At 38.1% G+C, this 21,145-nt stretch overlaps 1 protein-coding gene across 1 annotated transcript in view; it reads left to right on the top strand.

The window, feature by feature from the left end:
- LOC145988646 (putative protein phosphatase 2C T23F11.1) overlaps positions 1 to 21,145 on the top strand; it is a 63,932-nt gene that overhangs the window by 21,873 nt on the left and 20,914 nt on the right. Inside the window, exons 2-3 of the mRNA XM_083123697.1 lie at positions 4,982 to 5,189; positions 13,256 to 13,353. Of these exons, the coding sequence (XP_082979823.1) occupies positions 5,003 to 5,189; positions 13,256 to 13,353 (285 nt within the window). The 5' untranslated portion in view covers positions 4,982 to 5,002. The remainder of the gene's footprint in view (positions 1 to 4,981; positions 5,190 to 13,255; positions 13,354 to 21,145) is intronic.

The raw sequence follows: 21,145 nt of genomic DNA, 5'->3' as shown, positions 1-21,145 counted from the left end.
AATGATATACATAGCTATGAAGCATACCTCATTTGTTTAACATGGATGAGGCAACATTTTAACATAAATGTATTTCCATTTGCAAAACTTCCAAAAAAGATAAGAACAGCCATGTAGTTAAAAGCTATGTAAAGAACTGCACATTTAATCCTTAAATGCTGATTTGTTTTTTCTCAGTAGTAGGCTTGAACATTGAGGTTATTTCCAGTGCAAAATATAAAATTATATGCTACTCTAATTTATGACCAAAAAATCACCAAAATATGCAAAATAAAATATGCTCTTATGACCTAAAATTTTGCAAAATATGCACTATAATTTTAAAAATATGCCCTTATAACTGGACTGTTTCAAACATCAATATCTAACATATGCTGAAATATTTTCATATACGTACTATTTTTAATTCACTTTATGGGCCGTAAGTTGCAATGCACAATGAATAAAAATTAAAAGGATTTTGCTGCAGTCCAAAGAAAAAGCCTCGAGTCAACATGGGAGTAAGGACACATCCACTTCGAAAATGACTGTATATTTCTTGAAAAAGCGAAAATGTGCTGAATATGACCGAAAATCCATCAAAATATGCTCTATCATATAGAACGGCCAAATATGCCCTTAAAAAGCACCTTAATTCAATTAGTTTCTTCACAATATGAATTTCTATATATTTAGGGAACACATCACTCTTATGAAACAAAATATGCTAAGTCATGAAAATCGTAGCCCTAGTAATGAGTAATCATATGAGTAGCTGGTGGTAGCCTATTTTTCACATTTGAAAGGTGATCACTGTCTCCTTGGTATCTAAAATTAAGTGATCATTCCGAATACACCTGAAAATGGCTCAGTGGCCAAGTATATTGAGTGGTTGACTTTGAATCTTGCCACTGAAGGTTCCGAGTTCAAATTCCACACCTTAACGTGGATGTTTCCTTGTCATTGCCCCTTCATAAACTTTGTCCTCCTTTCATAGTCAATGTAAATAAAATTAATACATGGCACTTAATTAAGGTAATATTGATAAGTTGGTGAGGTGTTATGTTATGAATTTTAAGCAGCAGTGGCATAGCGCATTTTCCTGTGGCCTGCCCCCAAGTAAAATATTAAGGACCCCTTAGTGAAGAAAAATCTAGAATATATAAATAACATGCATTGATTTGATGATGCCAGAATGGGATGGAACCTCCCCTTCCCCTTGTACCCCAAATATCCTGTCTTCCTCATTTTTTTTTATCTACTTATGTAATAGGGTGGTCCAAATGTCTGGCAAATAACTGGAAGAAGAATATTTTCTTTTCAACATAGTAGCACAGTCAGGATTCTTTCTTGGAGGAGAGGGAGCCAAATATGTAGTGCATGATCTTTTGTATTTTTTGATTGATACAATTTTTAAAAAAACAACTAGGTTGTACATATACATACGCAGATGTTGAAAAAAAAACTACTACTGTTTTGGGGGAATTCTTTGATTCTTAATTTTTTTGCAAGTTGCTGTGGGTGGGGCTTCACCTCCTAAAAAAATTCCCTTTACTGCGCCAGCCTAATATTCAACGGAAAAGCCACTCGCATTTGCCTACTAATACTATACTAATAGTAACTAATATATTCAAACAAACTTACTATTTCAGTTTTGGGGGTTGAACTGGACCTTAATCCATCACAAGATCAATCGGAATCTACTACTAAGAAATAGCTACGGACTTCAGTCTTCAGAGATAGGTAATAAATCAGCGATGGACTCTATTCACTGAAAGTGTGTTACTCGATGAAAGGCCGATCGGAAAAACTTCACAACCTAAAAGGTTGTTGCAATAGGGACACGGTGATTAATGTTGGTGCTAGTGGACCTCCATATTATTAATCATAATTTTAACGATGCCATGTTTTTTGATATACCACCGCATATAGTTTTTTAGTTTTTTTCATGAAACATGACGTGTTTTATTAATTGTTCATCAGTGCTCGCTCGATGTGTGTGTGGGAAGAAGCAGGGGAATGCTGTCAGTTAAGATAGGATAATTTGCATAAGAACCCCTCATCTACTGCATTGTCTCCATATTGATCCATACAAGTATCCGTCCTCCCTTCTATCAACAAAATCAAACAAGAAAACTGATAGCTAATTCTTTCCACTTTGAGCTCTGTAGTTCACAAAAACCATAATACACTATAAAAACAAGAACTGGTTCGAGACAACTCTCCACAAAATGTCAGTATGGAAAAAATATACTTCACAAAATCCTCCAAATTAATGGTAAAATTTAACTCGTACACTGTATACCCTGAGCGACAAGGGGGGTAGTGGTCCTTAGGAGAATGGTACCTATAAAATGTAACAGGCGTGGAAAATATGGGAAATTTATGTTAGCTCCTATTTGAATGTGAAAAGGCTTGGGGCCACTTTGAAAGTATCGTGTAAACTCCTCAGCTTACTAGGGATTGTTCTTCAAACTATGCAAGCCTGAAGCACTCGCCGGCATGTTATTGGGAGAACTGGAGCTCACTCCTGAGAAATAACTACAATGAACACGATAGTAGGGTTATACAAGCTTCTATAGACTGGTCCGGCAGGGTCATGGTTATATAGAAAAGTGAAAGGACGTTACCTGCTGGTTCTTGAAGAGATGGCTTCCTCTCTCTCTCTCTCTCTCTCTCTCTCTCTCTCTCTCTCTTTCTCTTTCTCTCTCTCTCTCTCTCTCTCTCGTAGCTTCGTAGTTTAAACCGGTTATCTCCTCCTAACACTCATTCGCTGATGCACTCGCTCGAACTCATATACTCCCGGCACAATGCATAGTTTTGTTTGATGACACGCTCTGCTTGTAATAGTAAGATAACAAGATAACTGACCCTGAGCTCTCTCTCCTGGGTAATTTAAACTGGATTCGAATCTTCGAACGTTGACCGACTGAGCCGGTACTATTCTCCTCCAACCGTCGTTCCTGGTATCACTGACTTTATCTTAATTCTCTTATTTTTCGTTAACTCTCATACCTGCTGAGTCCGGATTCTTTAAAGGTCGAGGTATTATACGGTATTTGCTGGAAAGTTATGTTTTAAATACCATGCATAAAACTAACATCAGTTGTAATTGTCAATGAATTACCATGTTTTATTGCTTAATATGTAGCAATAAGACATTGACTGGTTGAGCAACTGAATCTTCTTACTAGATTTATAACTGCAAACTATTTACACTGTATAAGTTTATGACAAATTATGTAGCTATAAAGATAGGAGGGATTTTTTCCTATTGGTGGCCATAGTAAGTTAATATTGCATTTCGGAAGGGACCCACATGTCAAGTTGCCCAGGTTCCTCTGGCTGAGCCAGTACTCCCCTGCTTATTATCGCAGACATCATCTTCCGATATGTTACTGGGAATCACTCGACCACCTCCAGCAAATTAAAAATAATAATGAAAGAGTTGTAAAGTTTTTGCTGTTGACTGGTACAAGGCAGCTAAATGTGTTGATGCATTTCTAAGTTCACTGACCATTCATGTTCGAAATGTGTTATTGTTGAATAACATGTTTCGCAAATCGATTTTTCTAATTAAGCGACACTACCTGTTGAATTTCTGGAATTACATAAAATTCCAGGAGAACAGAGAACATTGCGGGGCCCCTACACCCCCTCCCCCCACTGCTTTGCGGGGTTGGCCGCCACACCACTGATATGCAGTCAGTCAACATATGCATGGAATTTTTTTGCGGAATGATTAGCACTGTCAACACCAGGGGTCCCAGGCTTGAATCCCGGCATGGGTGTTCTTTGCGAGTGTCCCTTCATAAATATCATCATCTTTACCGTTAGTTAAGTGGCAGAAAAGCAAGTAAAAGTAAAACAAACCTAATCAATCAATATGTATGGATTTAACAATGAACCAATAGGCAAGCTTACGAGTCACATAGTTTTGTTTAAAGTGTCTGTCTTGTTCCACTGGATGGAAAATAATCATGATTCATTCTCATTATCTGTAAAAATGTTGCAGAAGAGCATGAGACAGTAAGAAAATTGGAAATAGCAAGACATCAAAAAATAGCCACAAAGTTTATATTTATGTGAAAGATTATGTCAAATGTCCTATGCTGTTTGCAATGTCTTCCTACTCTCAAAAACGAGACTGCAAAATGATTTATTTTTGTCCTTTTCACAACAATTGTTTTTTTCTTTCTTTCTTCATATTCACAGAACAAGGAAATATGTCCACTTGAAACTATTAGGTAAAATACACTACTTTGTGAACAGAGTAAGATGGGGAAGATTATTATTGAAATTTCACTTTCCTAAGAAAACACTTTGTCAATATGCAGTGATGTGTGAGTTGCTTTTGACTCATCACATAGTCTTGAATGAAACAGGGTTGCAACACTACATGATGAAAGAGAGATGCCAGTACATGCCTGGAGGTAGTTTTTTTGTTTGAAGTGAGCCATTGGAAAGCTCACTAGCCCAAGCCAGAAGAGCCTATCTGCTTTCTCTACTCTCCTGCTGAAAACATTGAAAAGTGTGAGCCTTGCTCGCCTACAGGCAGAAATGCTGGTGGAGCATGGAAACAAATGTAAAGTGAAGTGGTGTGGGAGCATTTGATGTTTTGAAGTAGATGGCATTAAGTGAATAAATATAAGAAAAATGAATTTGTATTACAGATTTGAGTCTGCAAACATCACTTATGTATGGAGCTCACATTGAGCATCTTTAGTATAAAACTTTTAGGGTTTATGATGCAAATGGCACATAAAAAGCCTGTTTAACTGACTGACTTACTTTGCTTAACGGATTAAAAACGTGTCACTCCTTTATGGACACCCTGAGCTGCTTCTCGTCACAGATCCACTGAACCAATAATGGCTACAGCTCATCAGCTAAACATCCATTTGTACTGAAATTTAAGGCAAGGAACTATTAATGTAAAATGTGTACAATAATGGTTGTCATGTGTAATAGCTAATTGTAGCTTTTCTTCTTCTCTCACCAGAAGCCTGCTATCAAAGCAGCAATGGGCCAAACATTGTCCGAACCAGTGACAGCGAAGGAATCGTCCAGCTGCCAGAACAAGTGGTTGAAGGTTGGCTCAAGTTGCATGCAAGGATGGCGTATCAACATGGAAGACTCCCACACCCACATTCTTTCGTTACCTGAAGATCCTGGAACAGCCTTTTTTGGTGTCTATGATGGCCATGGAGGTGAGCAGTAGCTTTTGTGTTTTTTCTTTCTCCACCTCTCCCACCATCCCCCATCCTCCTCCAATGCTCCTTTCTCGCCCCCGTGAAGAAAAAAGAGAGAGAGAGATTGTTCTTCTTTCTCTCCCCCTCCTCCTCTCTCAACCCCCGTAAAGTGATCCTGGGGGGGGGAGTTGGAGAGAGTTGAAAGAGGGGTTGAAAGATAGTAGAGAGAGAGAGAGAAACTTCCATGTGGGGCCTCCTCCATCCCCCATTAAGGGCGACCTCCTTTCTTCCTTTTTTAATTGCAGTATCCACTACGTAACTTTTTTAGTGCAGTGTTTTGGAGACTTGATCTGTCTCCTTATCCCCAGGGGTGGATTTTTGGACACACCAGTGGTCAGCAGCCAAGAAGAGTTGACTGAAAGATATATTTCAGAATTCTTTCTCATAGTGAATCTCCCTCAAGCTTCATGAAGGGCTGTACCCCTTGTCCGTAAGTAGCATTTTCCTTGAGTACTTGAAAAAATTAATACTTGAAGACGCATCCATGTAAAATTCCAGCTGCTCTCTCATTCACCTTCCCATGCATCATGAAGGAAGTGTATGGATGTGCAGCTGTCAGGCCCTGAGTGGTTGTGTTGTTCTTTAAGTAGTTTTCCGTGATGGCACATTGGTGTTCCAAAGCAGAGTTGTTGAGATCTGCATTCAGAGATACAAAAGTCATTTCTAATTCTATATGAATTGACAACCAATAATCAGAATGATTAAAACAAAGTTTTTCTCAATAATATTTATGCTCTCTTATGTTTAGTTTTGTTTTGAGTTCACTTTTTACACAGATATCCTAATCAGGACTGGACCTTCAGTTTAAAATGGGATCCGAACCACTGTGTGCCTCTACTGGGTATCAAACCAATGGACAACTTGATTACAAGGCAACGGCATTACAACTATATCATCGGAGAGAGAGGCTACGTTGTGATCTCGTGCAATAGTTTAAAAAGATTGAACACGGACATGAAAATCTTAAGGACAAGCGATAACGTTTTCCTTCATGAAGTATGATAAGCTGAATGAGAGGAAGATCTCTGTGGTGTGGAATTTTGCATGGGCACTTGTGGAGGGGAGCATATTACTTAGGATAACTGCACATTTCAAATGAACAGAGAGACAAAAGTTGAAAAAGAAAAGTGTTAAGACTGATTAGTAAAAATAACCCGTAAAAGAACAATTATTTTCATTGTCCGTAAGGGAACTTTCAGTCTGTTGGAAATGAAGTCACAAATAAATGCAACTCTTCGTACTGGAGTGTTATAACAATAAAATTAATATATTGTCATATTAAGATTTGAAATGGTTAGGCTAGGTTCCACATTTGTGCAATATGTTTACTCCAAATTTATTCCTGTAATGCAATTAAATGTGTCTGAAATTATTATTTAAACTAATTTTATTAAATATGGTGTTTAAAAAAGCCAATTTGTATATCATGACAAAATTTTGAATTCATATTTATAACAGTTATTTTTGACTGATATTATGAAAAATAACCATATCTTCTATCACATGTGTTCTTTCAGACAAGCAAGATAAGATACATTCTAATTTATAATTAAATTTATTGAAATTGTGTACATTTGCATTTGCATCAAAGTTTATATACAAAGGTCAACAGGTCAACTCTTTAAAATTGTTCAATGTATAATATGATGTCATTCTTGGTATTTTGTATCAACATTCAAAAAACGGTAATTGTAATCACTAGATAAGTATATTATTATATACATTGCAAAATAGCTGTAACAGAGCAAATATGTACATTTACTTCACAAACATCAAGGCTGTTAAGCTCTTAGTGACAAAAATATAAAACAAAAACAATTGAAGATGACACATGCTAAAAATCTTTCTTGAACTAGTTTCTCTGATAGTAGTGGTCTGTGACATTAAAAAAGGATCTCATGGTGGAACAAAGATAAGTACAAATGTAGCAATATGTGATGGATTTATATTTGTACAATTATTGATATTTTTAAAGGATTATACTTTACAAGTTAATCTTAAATAGTATGTTTAAACTATATAATGGCATAATGTTTAAGAAAGATTTGGAACTTGTAAAATAACCTAAAGATATACGTAAAGTGCCAAGTTTAATTTGAAGCAGGAAATTATGATCTGCTTGCATCTACATTATCAAGCAAGTATATGAATAATGCGATACCTCAAATGGATGTTTTGAAGAATAAGACTGAAAGTGACACAAATATCTTCTACATTTTGGATGTGAATTAACCGAATGTGTAGTTTTAAAAATTGAAGAATGGAAGCCATCTTGTAGAAAACCTGGATGAAGAAATTGACATATTGAGTACACTCAGCTTTAGAACTGATGCATGCTAAAATATAAGAAAAAGACTTACTCTACTTCAAAAGGTATTTAAATTACGTTTATATGTTATAAATGGTCTTGTTAACCAATGCATAATTTGATGATGATGATGATTTAACTTTTGTTTTTTCTTGTTTTTATCAATATATTTGCATAAAAGTACTTATAATTGTTTCAGCATAAATGCTATTCCTCAGCAAATGTAAGCTGGTATTCCATTTCATCATATAACCGTAGCTTCCTACTGTGCTAACACTTCAATTTGAATTCTGATTGGTTACCATTACACATCAGACAGGTATATATGAAGGGTACAGGGGAAAAAAGATGAATGTCACAAAATCACAAAAATTGATATTTTGCTTCCTTGATATTAAAGGCAGTCCACACTAACGGTTAAAATGTCAAAACAGGCTAAAAGTGCTGAGAGAGACATATTTAATGAAGGTTTAAAAAAACGTGTGCAGGGGAAAAACGATAGATGTCCTAGGTTTACAGGGCAAAAATGATGATTGTCCATCCATTGTGTAGGAATAGATCGTCGCGTACGATACGGACTCATTGCGCAATATAACAACAACAGCCTTTACTTGACAGACGCATTGTCGTCTCAGTTCTGATATTGTCAGTTTGAATACAGGTTTTGTTGGTTTCACAGTGTTCGCCATGAGTGACCCAGAAGTGGATGATAACTTTGGGAGAACAAAGGGTGAGTGATGTTAGAAAGAAAATGCTGTGCAGTACTCATGAAACAGGGACAGACTGCAAGTGCTCTGTTTGAAAAGCTTTGCGGTGATACCTCCCACAGAAAGAAATAACATAAAAAAAGTAAAGTGTTCCCCTGTGCATAGCACCACGCCATGAAGGTGTATAGGGGGTGTGGGGGTAACGCCCCACACTTTCTTGATCCGGTCGTGAGTGGGGTGATGTGATCAGCATCACGCCCCTGACCGCCTTTACCCCCCAGGGTTTCCCCCAGGTACCCATGTTATTCGACGCTGGGTGGGCACCTGGGCCGCTTCCATCGTTAGAAAAGTTCCCGGATTTGAACCGGCCGGGGATCGAACCCGGGACCTTGAGCATGGTAGTCAGACGCGTTACCGACTGAGCCAATTGTGCAATTTAATAGAATGGACAATTATGATCCACAAAACTGTTAGCTAGGGGGCTTTAATTACTGTTAACGATGTTTCACGAAGAAGGCCAAGACAAAATCAGGATGACGCCAATTTACATACACATTCACACAGTTACAAAGTCCGTGTACTTAGAGGTGGAGTAATGGCTGAGTTACCTGTTTGTTACAAGGCATCCGTGAGCTTCAGATTCTACTCACTCAACCAACTCAACTTGTACTACACAGGAACACATATAACGGCGCTTGGTCTTCAAGTGTGAAAACACTTGAAAAAAGCAAGATAAACATCCAGCCTTATTTAGAAGAAGCTGAATTTGTGTATCCATCAAGAAAATATGATATGGCACTTCCAATTTCTCTTGAAAAATATAAAGACTTGCAAGACTTGAAGAAATTCTGTGGACAATATGCAAGAAGGTTCTATGAAGATCTTCCTCATAGTGACAAATGAGTGACTTTATGAATTTGCATTTTGTTCGTGTATTTCACAAAGCATTCATATTCTTTATTGAGGTATTTACAATTCAAATGGACATTCATCTTTCTTTGCTTTTTTTTCTGTGCGAATAATGGACATTCATCATTTTTCACCTGCAAAATGTGCATTAAAAACGAATTTTGCCAAAAATGTGTTCTTCGTCTTTACATTATTAGACACACTGTTATATCATTAGTTAAACAATATAATGCTTCAGATTATGTAAAAATTTCATACAGTGCTAAGCCATATTGTAGATGTAAGAGCGTTTCAAACATTAAAATTCACTTAACTCCATTCAAGTTTCTTGTGACATTCATCTTTTCTCCCCTGTACCCTTCATATGTAAAATGATGTGCCAGTCAGGACTTCAGATTTAACTTTGGGCCTTTACCAAGGTGATTAGTAAGATAGATTAGCTGAATTGGTTGACCATGCATTCTTCTTCTCGATTTATTCTCACTGTCTGCATCTCATTAATTTTTTTTATTCGTAATAGTGTCACAACAAGGTGCATGTGACTTGGGTTAGACTGTTTTATCAGAAGAGTACATCATGTTGCCTCAGTCTGTTGACCATGCATGTGCAGTCATTTTTGTACAAACTCGATGAAAAAGTGTTTATTCCAATTTGTGTAGAGTGTGGTCATGTCCCTTGTCACTTTGGTCTGAAAGCACCTTAAGAAATATATGCGAGTCAAACCACATTTATTGATTTTTTTAAAAAATTTCTTTTCTAGATTGTAGATAGTAATTGGCTTAAGGCCACTTATATCTGCAACATGAATAGAAAATCCATGACACTGAACTCATGTTTCTCTTTCTTTCTTTCTAATACTCGTAGTAATTTTGACAGAATTGAAATGAACATGTACCATATGCAAAACAGCACTTCATCCTCTTAAGCGTGTATATTAATGTCTCCATTTAAATATCACATATTACTGTGTGTAAATATGCAACACATCATAAGTCCTTGAGGTCCTGCATAGTGCAAGTGTTTTGATTCCAATTTTGGAGTTCCAAAATTTCAGTTTTCACCCATCATCATGATGGCAGTTGATAGTAGCAGACTCAGTTTAGAAAACCACATAACATCAGAGATGAGACTTGAGGTACGGATCACTCATCTCCCAATAAAAATCTCTTTGGCCCTCAAAGAACTGTTGTATCATGGAGTTTGTTTAGTATGTGAGCCCCATAGAAGTGGGCCGATTAAAACCCATTAAAAGTAGACGGGTGGCATCTTGTAAAATCAACAGGACCGATTCCAAAAGACTAGATTCGGACCAATCAATGGGTAATATGTGAAAAGCGTCGAAAATGTCATGCAAATAGCTAGAAAGAAATTCATCGGTTTTCTGAGGATGCATTAGATATTGGTTCAATAAGATCTGCAATTTTGAAAAGGGAACCAAACGATACCAAATAACTCGTGTGAACGTTGGCCAGGGAAATTTCTCAATAAGAGAGGTCTACCAAACCTCCCGAAGTAATCCCATAGTGGATGAAAACGCCATTATCAATAAGGATTCTAAATCCAAAAGATTAAGTTTAAAGGTTTTATATATAGTTAGCAAAAAAAGAAACAATTGGTCGGGGTCTGAACCATCGGTATGTGGTAAAGCTTGTAAAAGTTCTGTTGCTGCGGAATATCTAATATGGTTTGTAACATATGAATAGTCGGGGGGTAAAAAACGTTCTCGGGCTGTATGAAGATGCGGGGTCTGCTGAAAGGGGGAAGGTTGTATAGTCACTGGCGGAAATGGGAAGGTGGAAGAGCCGTACACATGGTCAGGAAGAGGGGTTGACATTATTGATACCACTCGAAAAATCTGTTCCAAATGCAAAAGAGTAAATAACCAAAAGAAAAGGGTAAATGGTACTATCCCATACGAGATAACCGTACGGAACTGCAACATAAGGAAAATATAAAAATAAAAAAAATGTTAGCGACTGCAGACCTTCGTAAAACCAACTAACCCTCCCAATATCACAAAACCAGACGTCCAGGAAAAGGGGAAAAGTTCTAGTGGGGGGGGGGGAATCTGCTGTGGTGCTAACCAAATGGCCAAAATGAGGGAAAAAAAAAAATTCCAAAATTAAGCCCGATAAATTCTTCCTTTTGCAAAAAATAAACAATATAGATAAGGTACAACCAACCGTCCCGGAAAGGGGAGACAGAAAAAGATCTAATGTGGGGGGGGAAAAAAATTTTTATTAAAAAAAAAAGGAAGTGAATCCAAGTTTTCTTACTTTTCTTTCTTTTAAGACGTAACGCGGAAAAAATGGAAGTATGGAGAACCAGATCTGCTACCAAAACTTTGTGAGCTATTAGGTGGGTGCTCGGTTAATTAGCAAAAATGTGGGAAGACGTGCAAGGAGGCCGTGGATGCGAATTTATGCATACCCAACCCAATAGTCACAAATGTTGTAGTTTTTTGAGGTAATGGAGCGTATTTTGTACGACCACCTCAGTCTCAAGTGAGAACCAAGTAAATTAGTACACAATAAGGCACGTTAAACAAACGAACTGCTTCGTGCTAACGACAAAAAACTCGCCCCCCCTTCCTCTTTCTCTCTTATGATCGGCTGAACCATAAATCAGAACGTAAATTTAGCCACAACTCCGTGTTCGAACAACCACGAGTTCACCTTTAGGCAATTTATAATCTAAGGTACATTTCTTTAGTATGGCAAACAAATACGTACTACAAATTAGTTTGCGACACGTGGTCAGTTTTTTTTTATTATATTAACCTCGCAGCGGAGTATGGTTAATATTTCTTTTTTTTTTTTCAAATAACAAATACATCCATGCAACTACAACAATTCTTACTTTGATGAATTGGACAAATATTCCAAGTTTGATATTCACTCGTAACAATATAATAAATTAGTTGAACGAACAACACATGTACACAACGTACGACGGGTACAAATATACCATTAAAACTTACAACATCAATTCTTGGCTCGTAAGACCACAACTTTTCTTGGGAAAAGTAACCCCCGATTCCTTTGATGCTCTTATTCTTTTGTCAAAATGCATAAGGTGCTTACTCGTTTACTCGAATGCCAACAAAAATTACTTAATTGCATTCCCCTTCCTTTTTTTAATTTTTTTACAGCCAGTGCTTGCCTTGGGAGAAAAATGAATGGGACAAAGTCACGTAACTACCAATCAGAACAACCGCGACGACGCGATGCAAATAAGGGAGGAAACGACGATGAACTTCTCATTTGAGTTTTATCCTTTTTCTGACATTTCAGCGAGATACCGCAAACTCGTGGTTAGTTGCTGAGTGACACGTTCATTTGTCGGAGGAAAAAAACACTTCACTGTTCACTGAGTTAATGATTGCAAAAGTACATACCTCAAAAAACAGGGTCAATCGAACTGCGTGGCTCATCAGGGACGGTTACTAGAGAACCGAACGGGACCTTCCAATAATATTATCCACAATCCTCCACAGTATCTTGTCCTGTCGCCTCTATGCTTCCTTCACGTAATTGCCAAATTACGTCTTCTAAATTCGGGGTTTCATTTCCAACACGGGAGAAACGACGATCAAAACGGGCAATTGTCAAAACTGATCCACATGGTCGTATCCGCTGCTTACTGTAATTTCTCCACAAAACCAATTGTAACTTCCACGTATCGTTCGTAACTCAAGTGCGAAAACGAGGGAGAACTCGACGACGTGTTTGAATAAAAAAGGTGTGGTCCCCTTTCTGCCGCAGATCACCGAAAGCCAAACTGAGGCATGTCTAGCGATACGAGTTGCTCAACGCTCCCACAACTCGAGGTCGCGGCTTCCTGTCTTCCGTGCAACTGACCAACGCACTTTTTTTTTTTCGATCGTGGTCGCAGAAAAAGAATGTGCACTGAGGGCCTCTAGCGGTCAATCGACCAACTAGTCGTCAAAAACAAACTGACGCACTGGCGTACTGAAGAATGAGGGGGAATGTGGGGCTTTTCCACGCAATAAATTAACGTAATACCTTTTTTATTACAGTTTGCAGGGAAAAACGTCACAAGTATGTAAGCCATTTTTACGTGTGTGTTGTTTCTTTTAGGTGCCAAAGTTGCCCAGCATGCAGGAAAACATCTTCATAAATTCATTGTTCAAAGACATGAGTACAAGGAAGGAAATGTCGAAGAAGCTATTCGCCAGGTTAGTGTTCTTACTCATGTTTATTTTCCCTTGACAGAGAGCAACAATTCCTCCATAAGTTATTTCATAACTAGGGAAAGGATTTTAAGGTGCAAAATTATGGTCAGGAAAGGGAAAAAAAGGTACTGAAAGTGTTGATAAAATGTCTTTATTCAATGATCTCTTTTTCTGTGCCTTCTGGCATAGAGAACTGTGGCTCTGCCGAATAGGTTTTGTTGAAGTTTGTGTTTCCTCTCGTGGGTTTTGCTACATTATCTTGGGAACCATGGGGCTGCAATACCATTTATGGTTCTCGTTCTGCTCTACAAAATGAGACTATAGGATTTTATGTAGTTGCTCAAGAAGAGTGAAAATAATTTATTTTTGTGTCCAATTTTTAAACAAAACATGAAAAAAAGTGGAAGGAAAAAGGTGCTGAAGCATCAAAGAGGGGGTAAAAAGGGGATAAATGTAATAATCTCGCGAAAAGGTGCAAAAGAGTTCAACAAAGTGGGTTCATTTTACTTGATTTCATGTCTTAAAATACGTATCTCAAGCAATCTTTATGAAAAGAGCTATATTTTTGGTGCTGTACCTTAAAATCCGTTCCCTATTCATAACATTAGTTCACTTAGACTCGGATAAGAAGTTTGCCTTCAAAAAAAAAAATGAGTGGTAATAATGAAATTCATTATTTGTTAAGATATTCTCCCACTAGTGGTGTTAACTAAGCATCCATTTTTATTACAGATAGACCAGCATGAATTTTTTGCTGATAATGATAAAGTAGAAATACAACATTTATCAATACTCTTAGCGATATTCTGTCAATCTGTTATAACATTGTAAATCTTTCATTACAAACCTGAATGAATCATCAACCCTTTAATTAATGTTTTTAACCGGCAGATTGGAATAGGATTTCATTTACGAGGCAAATCGAAAAGTCTTTGTGCCTAATTTTTTCTAGCTTGTTATAAGTGTTATTAAAAAAGCGAGATGTACGAGTGATGCAGTAGGCGCTTCTTGGAACGGCCCTATTGTAACTTCCAATTTCTTCCATGGCACAGTGCTGTTATCAGTTGGCAAAGATGGCCAGAGTGCTCAGGAAGTCCACGGCATATGAGCAGAGAAGTGTTATTTGTCTTTTATGGTGCAAAGGACAAACAGCCACAGATATCCTCAGGGAAATGGAGCCAGTATGGGGACAAGCTACTGTCGCACACTCTCCCATCTGCGAGCAGCCATTAGGAAAAAGCGTCAGCGTCAGGGTATTCGTGAAGTGAGCAATGTGGTCTTCCTCCATGACAACGCGAAACCACACGTGGCAAAAAAAGCAATCACCAAACTTCAGTCATGGGGGTGGGAGATTATGGAGCATCCCCCATACAGCCCAGACCTAGCCTCCAGTGATTACCATCTTTTTGGTCCATTGAAGAAGTTCCTGGCAGGACAGAAGTACACGAACGATGCCGAAGTGCGAACGTTGTTCGTTGTTGGTTCCGTGATCAGCCGGCCACCTTCTTTGCAACGGGCATTGCGAAACTTGTGGTACGGTGGTACAAGTGCCTCAACAGGTGTGGTGATTATGTGGAAAAATAGAAAAAAGTATGTAGAAAATTGTGTATATCTTGTTTTTCATTTATGGTTTGTAATCTGCCAATAAATAGTTAGGTGCAAAGACTTTTTGATTTGTCCTCGTAGAATAAGAAACTACATTAAGATATTTACTTTATGAAATCAGAATACATGATTCGTAGGATCACATATTTAATAATAAAATGAAATTTTTAAAATTTCTGTAATAAAGCTACACATTTTGAGATCAAAAGAAGTATATAAAATTGCATTATGGTGTTAAAATGGTAAATATGACCCTAAATTTGATTTGAAAACTACACTTATTACCCAAAATCAACATTTACTTTCTAAAATGGTAAATATGACCCTAAATTTGATTGTCTTTAAATATATCCATTTGACGGTTACGTGGAGAGATGCAATTTACTCTAATAAGTGCACATTTAATTTTTCTGTGCAGTTTTTGTTTCACATTCGATTCTGCCACATGTCTCATAGCTAGCTGCGTGGAAAAATGAACCATGAACTTATTAGAGTGAATTACATAAATTTGATTTGAAAACTACGCTTTATTACCCAAAATAAACATTTCCATTATAATAGCACATTTATGTAGTTATCAGTAGTTTATGCTTGTGTAAAGGAGCAAATTTTTGCTTGTCAAATATTTACAGCAGAATTGTTCAATTTTCTGAGATTTGCATAACTCTCAGGATAATTCAGACTACGGAAAGTGTGGCATTGGCAAATAAATTCTAAATTTCATGTTTTAACGGCATGGATCAAGGAAACGACTTTGCCACCCTTACGTCTGAGACATCTGGTGGTGAAACTTCCGAATTACTAGCAACCACCGACGATAGTTTCGCGAGCGGGTCCAACGCAAGACTGTGGCTTATTCCACGACTGAATATAGTTCCCTGTTTGATTTGCATTTTCCTCCGTCGCTGCAGTTCTTCCTCTACAATTTACCTGTACTTAGTGCAACACACGAGACGTAGATGTACTTTGGCTGTATGTTATGCATTAGAATAGACAAGATGAGAAAGGTTGTTTTATATTTCGATTTAATTTAGCTAAAATAAAAATAAAAGATGTAGTTGAATGTTTGCAAACTACTGCAAGGAAGTGTTATGGTGTTCTCTGTGTACAATGTTACCATTTGATTCCTTTCCTAAAATATAAGTTAATTACTCTGTATTTTACTTACAAACAGCGAAAAATAGTATACGCTAAAATAAAACTTTCACCCACAAAATACGAAACACGTGCCGACCCTCGTTCAAGCTCCCCTCCCCAAACTTCCGGTACTGTAAATTCCTTCCTCCCAGAACATTCAACCAACACCCTCCGACTGCTTTTGTTTTGATTTTGTCTGTCCCCGAGGCAAGGTTGACCACTGAACTGAATGTCTGTAGTGCTAGCCCTTAGCCAGCGACTCAGATTGGGTTGGAATTTCCTATGTGCGATTGTTTTGGTTTTGGTGATAGCAGGGGTGGAAACTATTCAAGTGGTAAAAAAAACTGACCAAATACTGACAAATTACTGACCACTTACTCACTTATTTATTGTAACGAACCAGTCTCGTTACAAATTGTATGGGATCCACCTTTATGTGAATAAGCTTTCTTAGAATCTAAGTATTGAAAATTTAATTTTTGTATTATAGTTAATATTCAGGATTGAATACACTCTTTATAGTTCTTATTTCCTCCACTCGTCTACGCCACTTTTCAGGCCGCCTCGAAAGCGTAGGGGATTACGTTGTGGGATTGTGATCAAGGGCTCGGAAACTCCACTACTCCAGTTCCGATTTGCCTATCTGAGCAACTAGTGAACCAAAAACTTCGTCACTTTCCACGGCAAGGATAAATGGTGATCCTATGATACAGGGAATAGAACAAATGCCCTAAGATATGTAAACCATGGCCATAATTCGAACCTAGAGCCTTTAGAACAGAAGTCAGTTAGTTTTGCGCCACCGAGGTAGCAGCTTTGGAATAATAAACTCCATGGTGAAAATTTCGTCTGAGGTTCAATACCTACCGAATGGCTGCTTATCTTTGGAGTACACCTGCTCAGCGCAACGAGTCCAATTGTTTTTATCGTGCCGACCTTCGTCGCCGAATTGTTGGCACAGCGCGCTACGACGACAGAGTTCCCGGGTTCGAATCCAGGCTTGGTTATGGGCTTCCATGTGAGCGTCGTTTCATCAATTTCATAATATCATATCACTTGTTCTCATCTTCGAGATTAGCAGAAAGTGGCAGAAAAACAAAGAAATATAAACCAAAATAAATCGATCAAACCAATTGTTGCTGTTATTTGGCTTTCCAGGCGAAGCTTGATTGGCTTTCCTTTTCAAGGAACTCATCATTATCCTCACGATGCTTGGCCAACACCAGACAGTTCACACCGAAAGCAACATTTGGCTACCTGGGACTGCATATGAATTAATAATTCATTTCGTAATATTGGTATGAATATTATAAACTCGCTCACACATAAAAGATCGTTATTAAAAATCGTAATTAAAATTATGTTTCAATCTGAAAAAAATTGACATAAAAATATATTAAAGGCCCACATAAATACAACGTCAAGGCAAAAGCAAAATATCTCGCCAGCAGGGGCGGCCGCTCATAAGGACGATACGGACGCCGCACTGCCGTGTGTAATCACAAGTGAACAAACATTACTTTAACATTTATATATTATCTTTTACATTGTCTGAATTACAAATATTCTGTTGCTTATAGATCGTTGGTTAGTCGGTTCTGTATTAATTCTTCCGCGACAATTGCGAAGTTTGCGGGGGAGTACGGAACTTCGAGAGAAATCTGGCAGGGCGGCGTCCTCCCACCTTAGGAGACGTAGAGCAATTTCAGGCGCTGCCGCGAGGGGTAAGAGGCGAGGGAACTGGCGGAATAACACGCGCGGGATCTGTGGCTGGGAATGGGCTGGGAGGACGGAGGGTTTGTCGTCCGAAACTGGCCCTCTCTCCGGAGAACGGTAAACAATGAAGAGTTGCCAGAAGCAATGAAGTTAACGTAAGAAAGAAAATTACCAACCGTCGAAAGAAATCATTCTGTATTCCATAGAGCAATAAATAATGCAATTTCCAATGATTAAAGAAAATATCGGTAACTGAAAAAGTACAGACAGGTGCTTGATATTTGTTATTTACCGTCGCTTTCTGCTACTTTTCGGTAATCACGACGATGAGGATAAGTGATAATTAAATGATGGAAGTGCACTCACAAAGAACACCCATGTCCAGGCCGGGTTTCGAACCCAGGATCCATGGCTTTTTATAGCCACGGAAGTCGGCTACAGCTTCGTGTTACTCACAAAATTAGATTTAATTACATGTTTTGATTAGCACGTTTTGAAAAAACCCTGATAGTGTGACAAAGTTTCACAATTTCTTTTCAAGCCGGCTGTTAAATAAATTAGAAACTAGTCATCTAAACTCACCAAGAGCCGCTACAGGAACCTGTGTACTACGAATTTCTGAAAATTTGGCAAAATTGTCTGGCAACCCCGAGGCAATAAAATGACTGCATGGGAAGACGATAGCATTGACACTTGTTACAAAGAGAATACTCGATTCTCTTTGCTTGTTGTTTCTTCGTTTTCCATGGAAAAGTGAAGCTTTTTCAGTAGTGTGCTGTAGTTGTGCGTTTGTTGCGATGAGCTATGTGGAGAACTTGTTGGTGCGAAGTTTTTCTCCCAGAAGTCTAGATGAATAAAATAAACATAAAAACCTAGGCCGGCCTAGACCGAATTTGAATCTAGAACAAGCATGTCTGAAGAAGATTTCTGGTGAACAAGCATGTCTGAAGAAGATTTCTGGTAAGTTTGAAGTTTTTACTGTAGAGCTTGAGCTTCTGGTAACGCAGATATCACCTTTCCAGTGAGATATTTACTTTGCTGCCCTATTTCATATATCAATTAGTCATGTTGGACAGGAAACGTTTTTTGTGTAACATTTTTACTAGAAATTTTCACGTTCAATGCACGTAAATATTCGTCATTGTGCTTATCAATTTTCCCCTCTGTTAAGTTAAAAAACAAACAACTAAATCTGTTAGAACTCTATTTCTTCTTCCATCTTTCGTAATCTTCGCATTACTGTTAAATAATTATTAATTTATCATAATATGTGCAAACGTGCAAAGCATGATATTCGGTAAAGACGAATATATCAATTTCTTATCATGTTGGCTGTTATATACGAAATTAATCAATTAAACTCATAGTACAAGTAGAGCAAATTTATGAGCTGTCGCCCCTCCACTTTGGTTCACCACGAGCCGCCACTGCTCACCAGGAAATACTGTTCTTTTTGCGAACAACAGAATAAATTACGGTATTTCAAGAACCAAGAACAGTAAAATAATACTAATAATATTAAATAATACAACCTCAGAAAGTGGAATATATCTGACTTCACTGATTCACTCATTCTGTCGTTTATGTAACGAGTAGCTACTTTCCTACTTTTTGTTTACAAGACGGTTCGCGAATAGGAACTCGGATCTTTCCAAGGTTTCTGATTGTCTCGCCTGAGAGTCAACCTCCGTGGCGGAGTGGTTAGAACAGCGCGCTACGGCGACAGGGGTTCAGTGACGACGCCAGGGGGGGGGAGATGTCCCCTGGCGCCTCGCCCCCTAACACCCAACTGAAGTTAATGAAATATCGAATAATAAGATAGTTCATTTCTAAGACTATGACAATTTTCACAGTTTTCTAAGTGGTGTATTCTGTATGCTATCACTTTTCCTGCTTATAATACCAACACCACTATAACAAAAAGTAATTTTGTTTAGTATATATATGTGTGTGTGACTTTCGTTCAAGATTCCAGCGCCGACCTGGGCATAGGTGATATTCATTTATGTCCTGTAATTTTCGCAAATAATCTCAGTTTTAACCAGTTTTAAGAACTGGAAAAAGTGTTGAATTGTTGCAATCTACACTCCCTTCCATTTTATAAGGGGTGGTCACGGACTTTTGACTCACCCTGTATATTGCAATATGTATACTTTACATATGCTTCTTCATTGAAATTCGTCCTACAGGACAACTTCAGTTAGCCAACTTAACGTATAGGGTGTGTCTTACTGAGTTTATGTTTGCGTAGCGCAACTGTAAGTGTTGCAAAACTTACCTCAAGTTCTCCAAAAATTAACTTTTCCCCAAATTTTCTTATTTTCTTCTTCTTCTTCTACAAATTGGGCGTGATGGAACCTAAATGTACTTCGTTGGAATCTGAGTTCCATAAGCTTTCCAACGAGGTATCATTTGTGATTCTGGGATGATAGCCCCATCTAGTTGGCTGCACTTTATGACTCGCTTTGACTCTCTTTGCACCGAAGCATCTAGTTGGTTGAACGGTGCAACACCGAGTCCTCTAGTTCGTTGATTTCGAGTCAAGTAGTATATTTCGTGTCTGCTCTGCACCGTCTGCAGTACCTTCCGGACCGGTGCAAGTGTGGTGTATGGTGACGTGGTGCGTGCTAACTAATCAAATGACCGTTTAAAGAAGCAGACAGGCATTTGTTGAATCTTTTGAACTTGAACACCGCTTTCCGTTTAGTTGGTTGAACGCAAGACTTCTAGTAGTCTTGGGTTGAACGTCATTTCCTTGCACCACCCTGACACTGGATACACCTGCACTGCACCGAGTGTTAAAAAGTGCACCCAAGTAGACGGGGCTAATTAGTAGAGGGGTACAAGGGCCGCCAACATGAAGCTCTGCAATTTCCTTCAAATTTTGGCCGGTGTCTAAAGGTTGATACTATAACTGGCATTAATTCTAAATCTGAGGGTGCAGAACAAAAACCAAGTTCAGATTCGTCTTCAGCAGCTCGAAAAAAAATCACTGTCGACCAGTGTTATCATTCATCCTCGTTGTCGCGATTAGTCAAAAGTGGCGTAGAAGCGACGTTAAATAAGAAAAAATAGAGTTTCGTCTGAATAAGAAAATTCTCAAAAGTATTTCTTTTTTAATCACTGTCAATACAAGTAATTGTGGAACAACTTCTACTTCATCAAATTCTTCTAACGCTGGCGCCTTTCCTTTCCCGTATAATCAAGGGTCCCGGGTTCGGATTTGGTGAGATGTAAAAGTGGATGTAAAAGAAAAACAGTTGTTTCATCCTTGCATTTGTCTTGGAATCTTGTGTCTGCCCATAATCTTCTCAATATTACATCCTGTCGTATCTTT

Source organism: Lepisma saccharinum, chromosome 6 (genome assembly GCF_977018435.1).
Source record: "Lepisma saccharinum chromosome 6, izLepSacc3.1, whole genome shotgun sequence".
In the NCBI taxonomy this organism is placed as follows: domain Eukaryota; kingdom Metazoa; phylum Arthropoda; class Insecta; order Zygentoma; family Lepismatidae; genus Lepisma; species Lepisma saccharinum.
The sequence above is the reverse complement of the archived record's forward strand: the minus strand, read 5'-3'. Positions and strand labels throughout refer to the sequence as shown.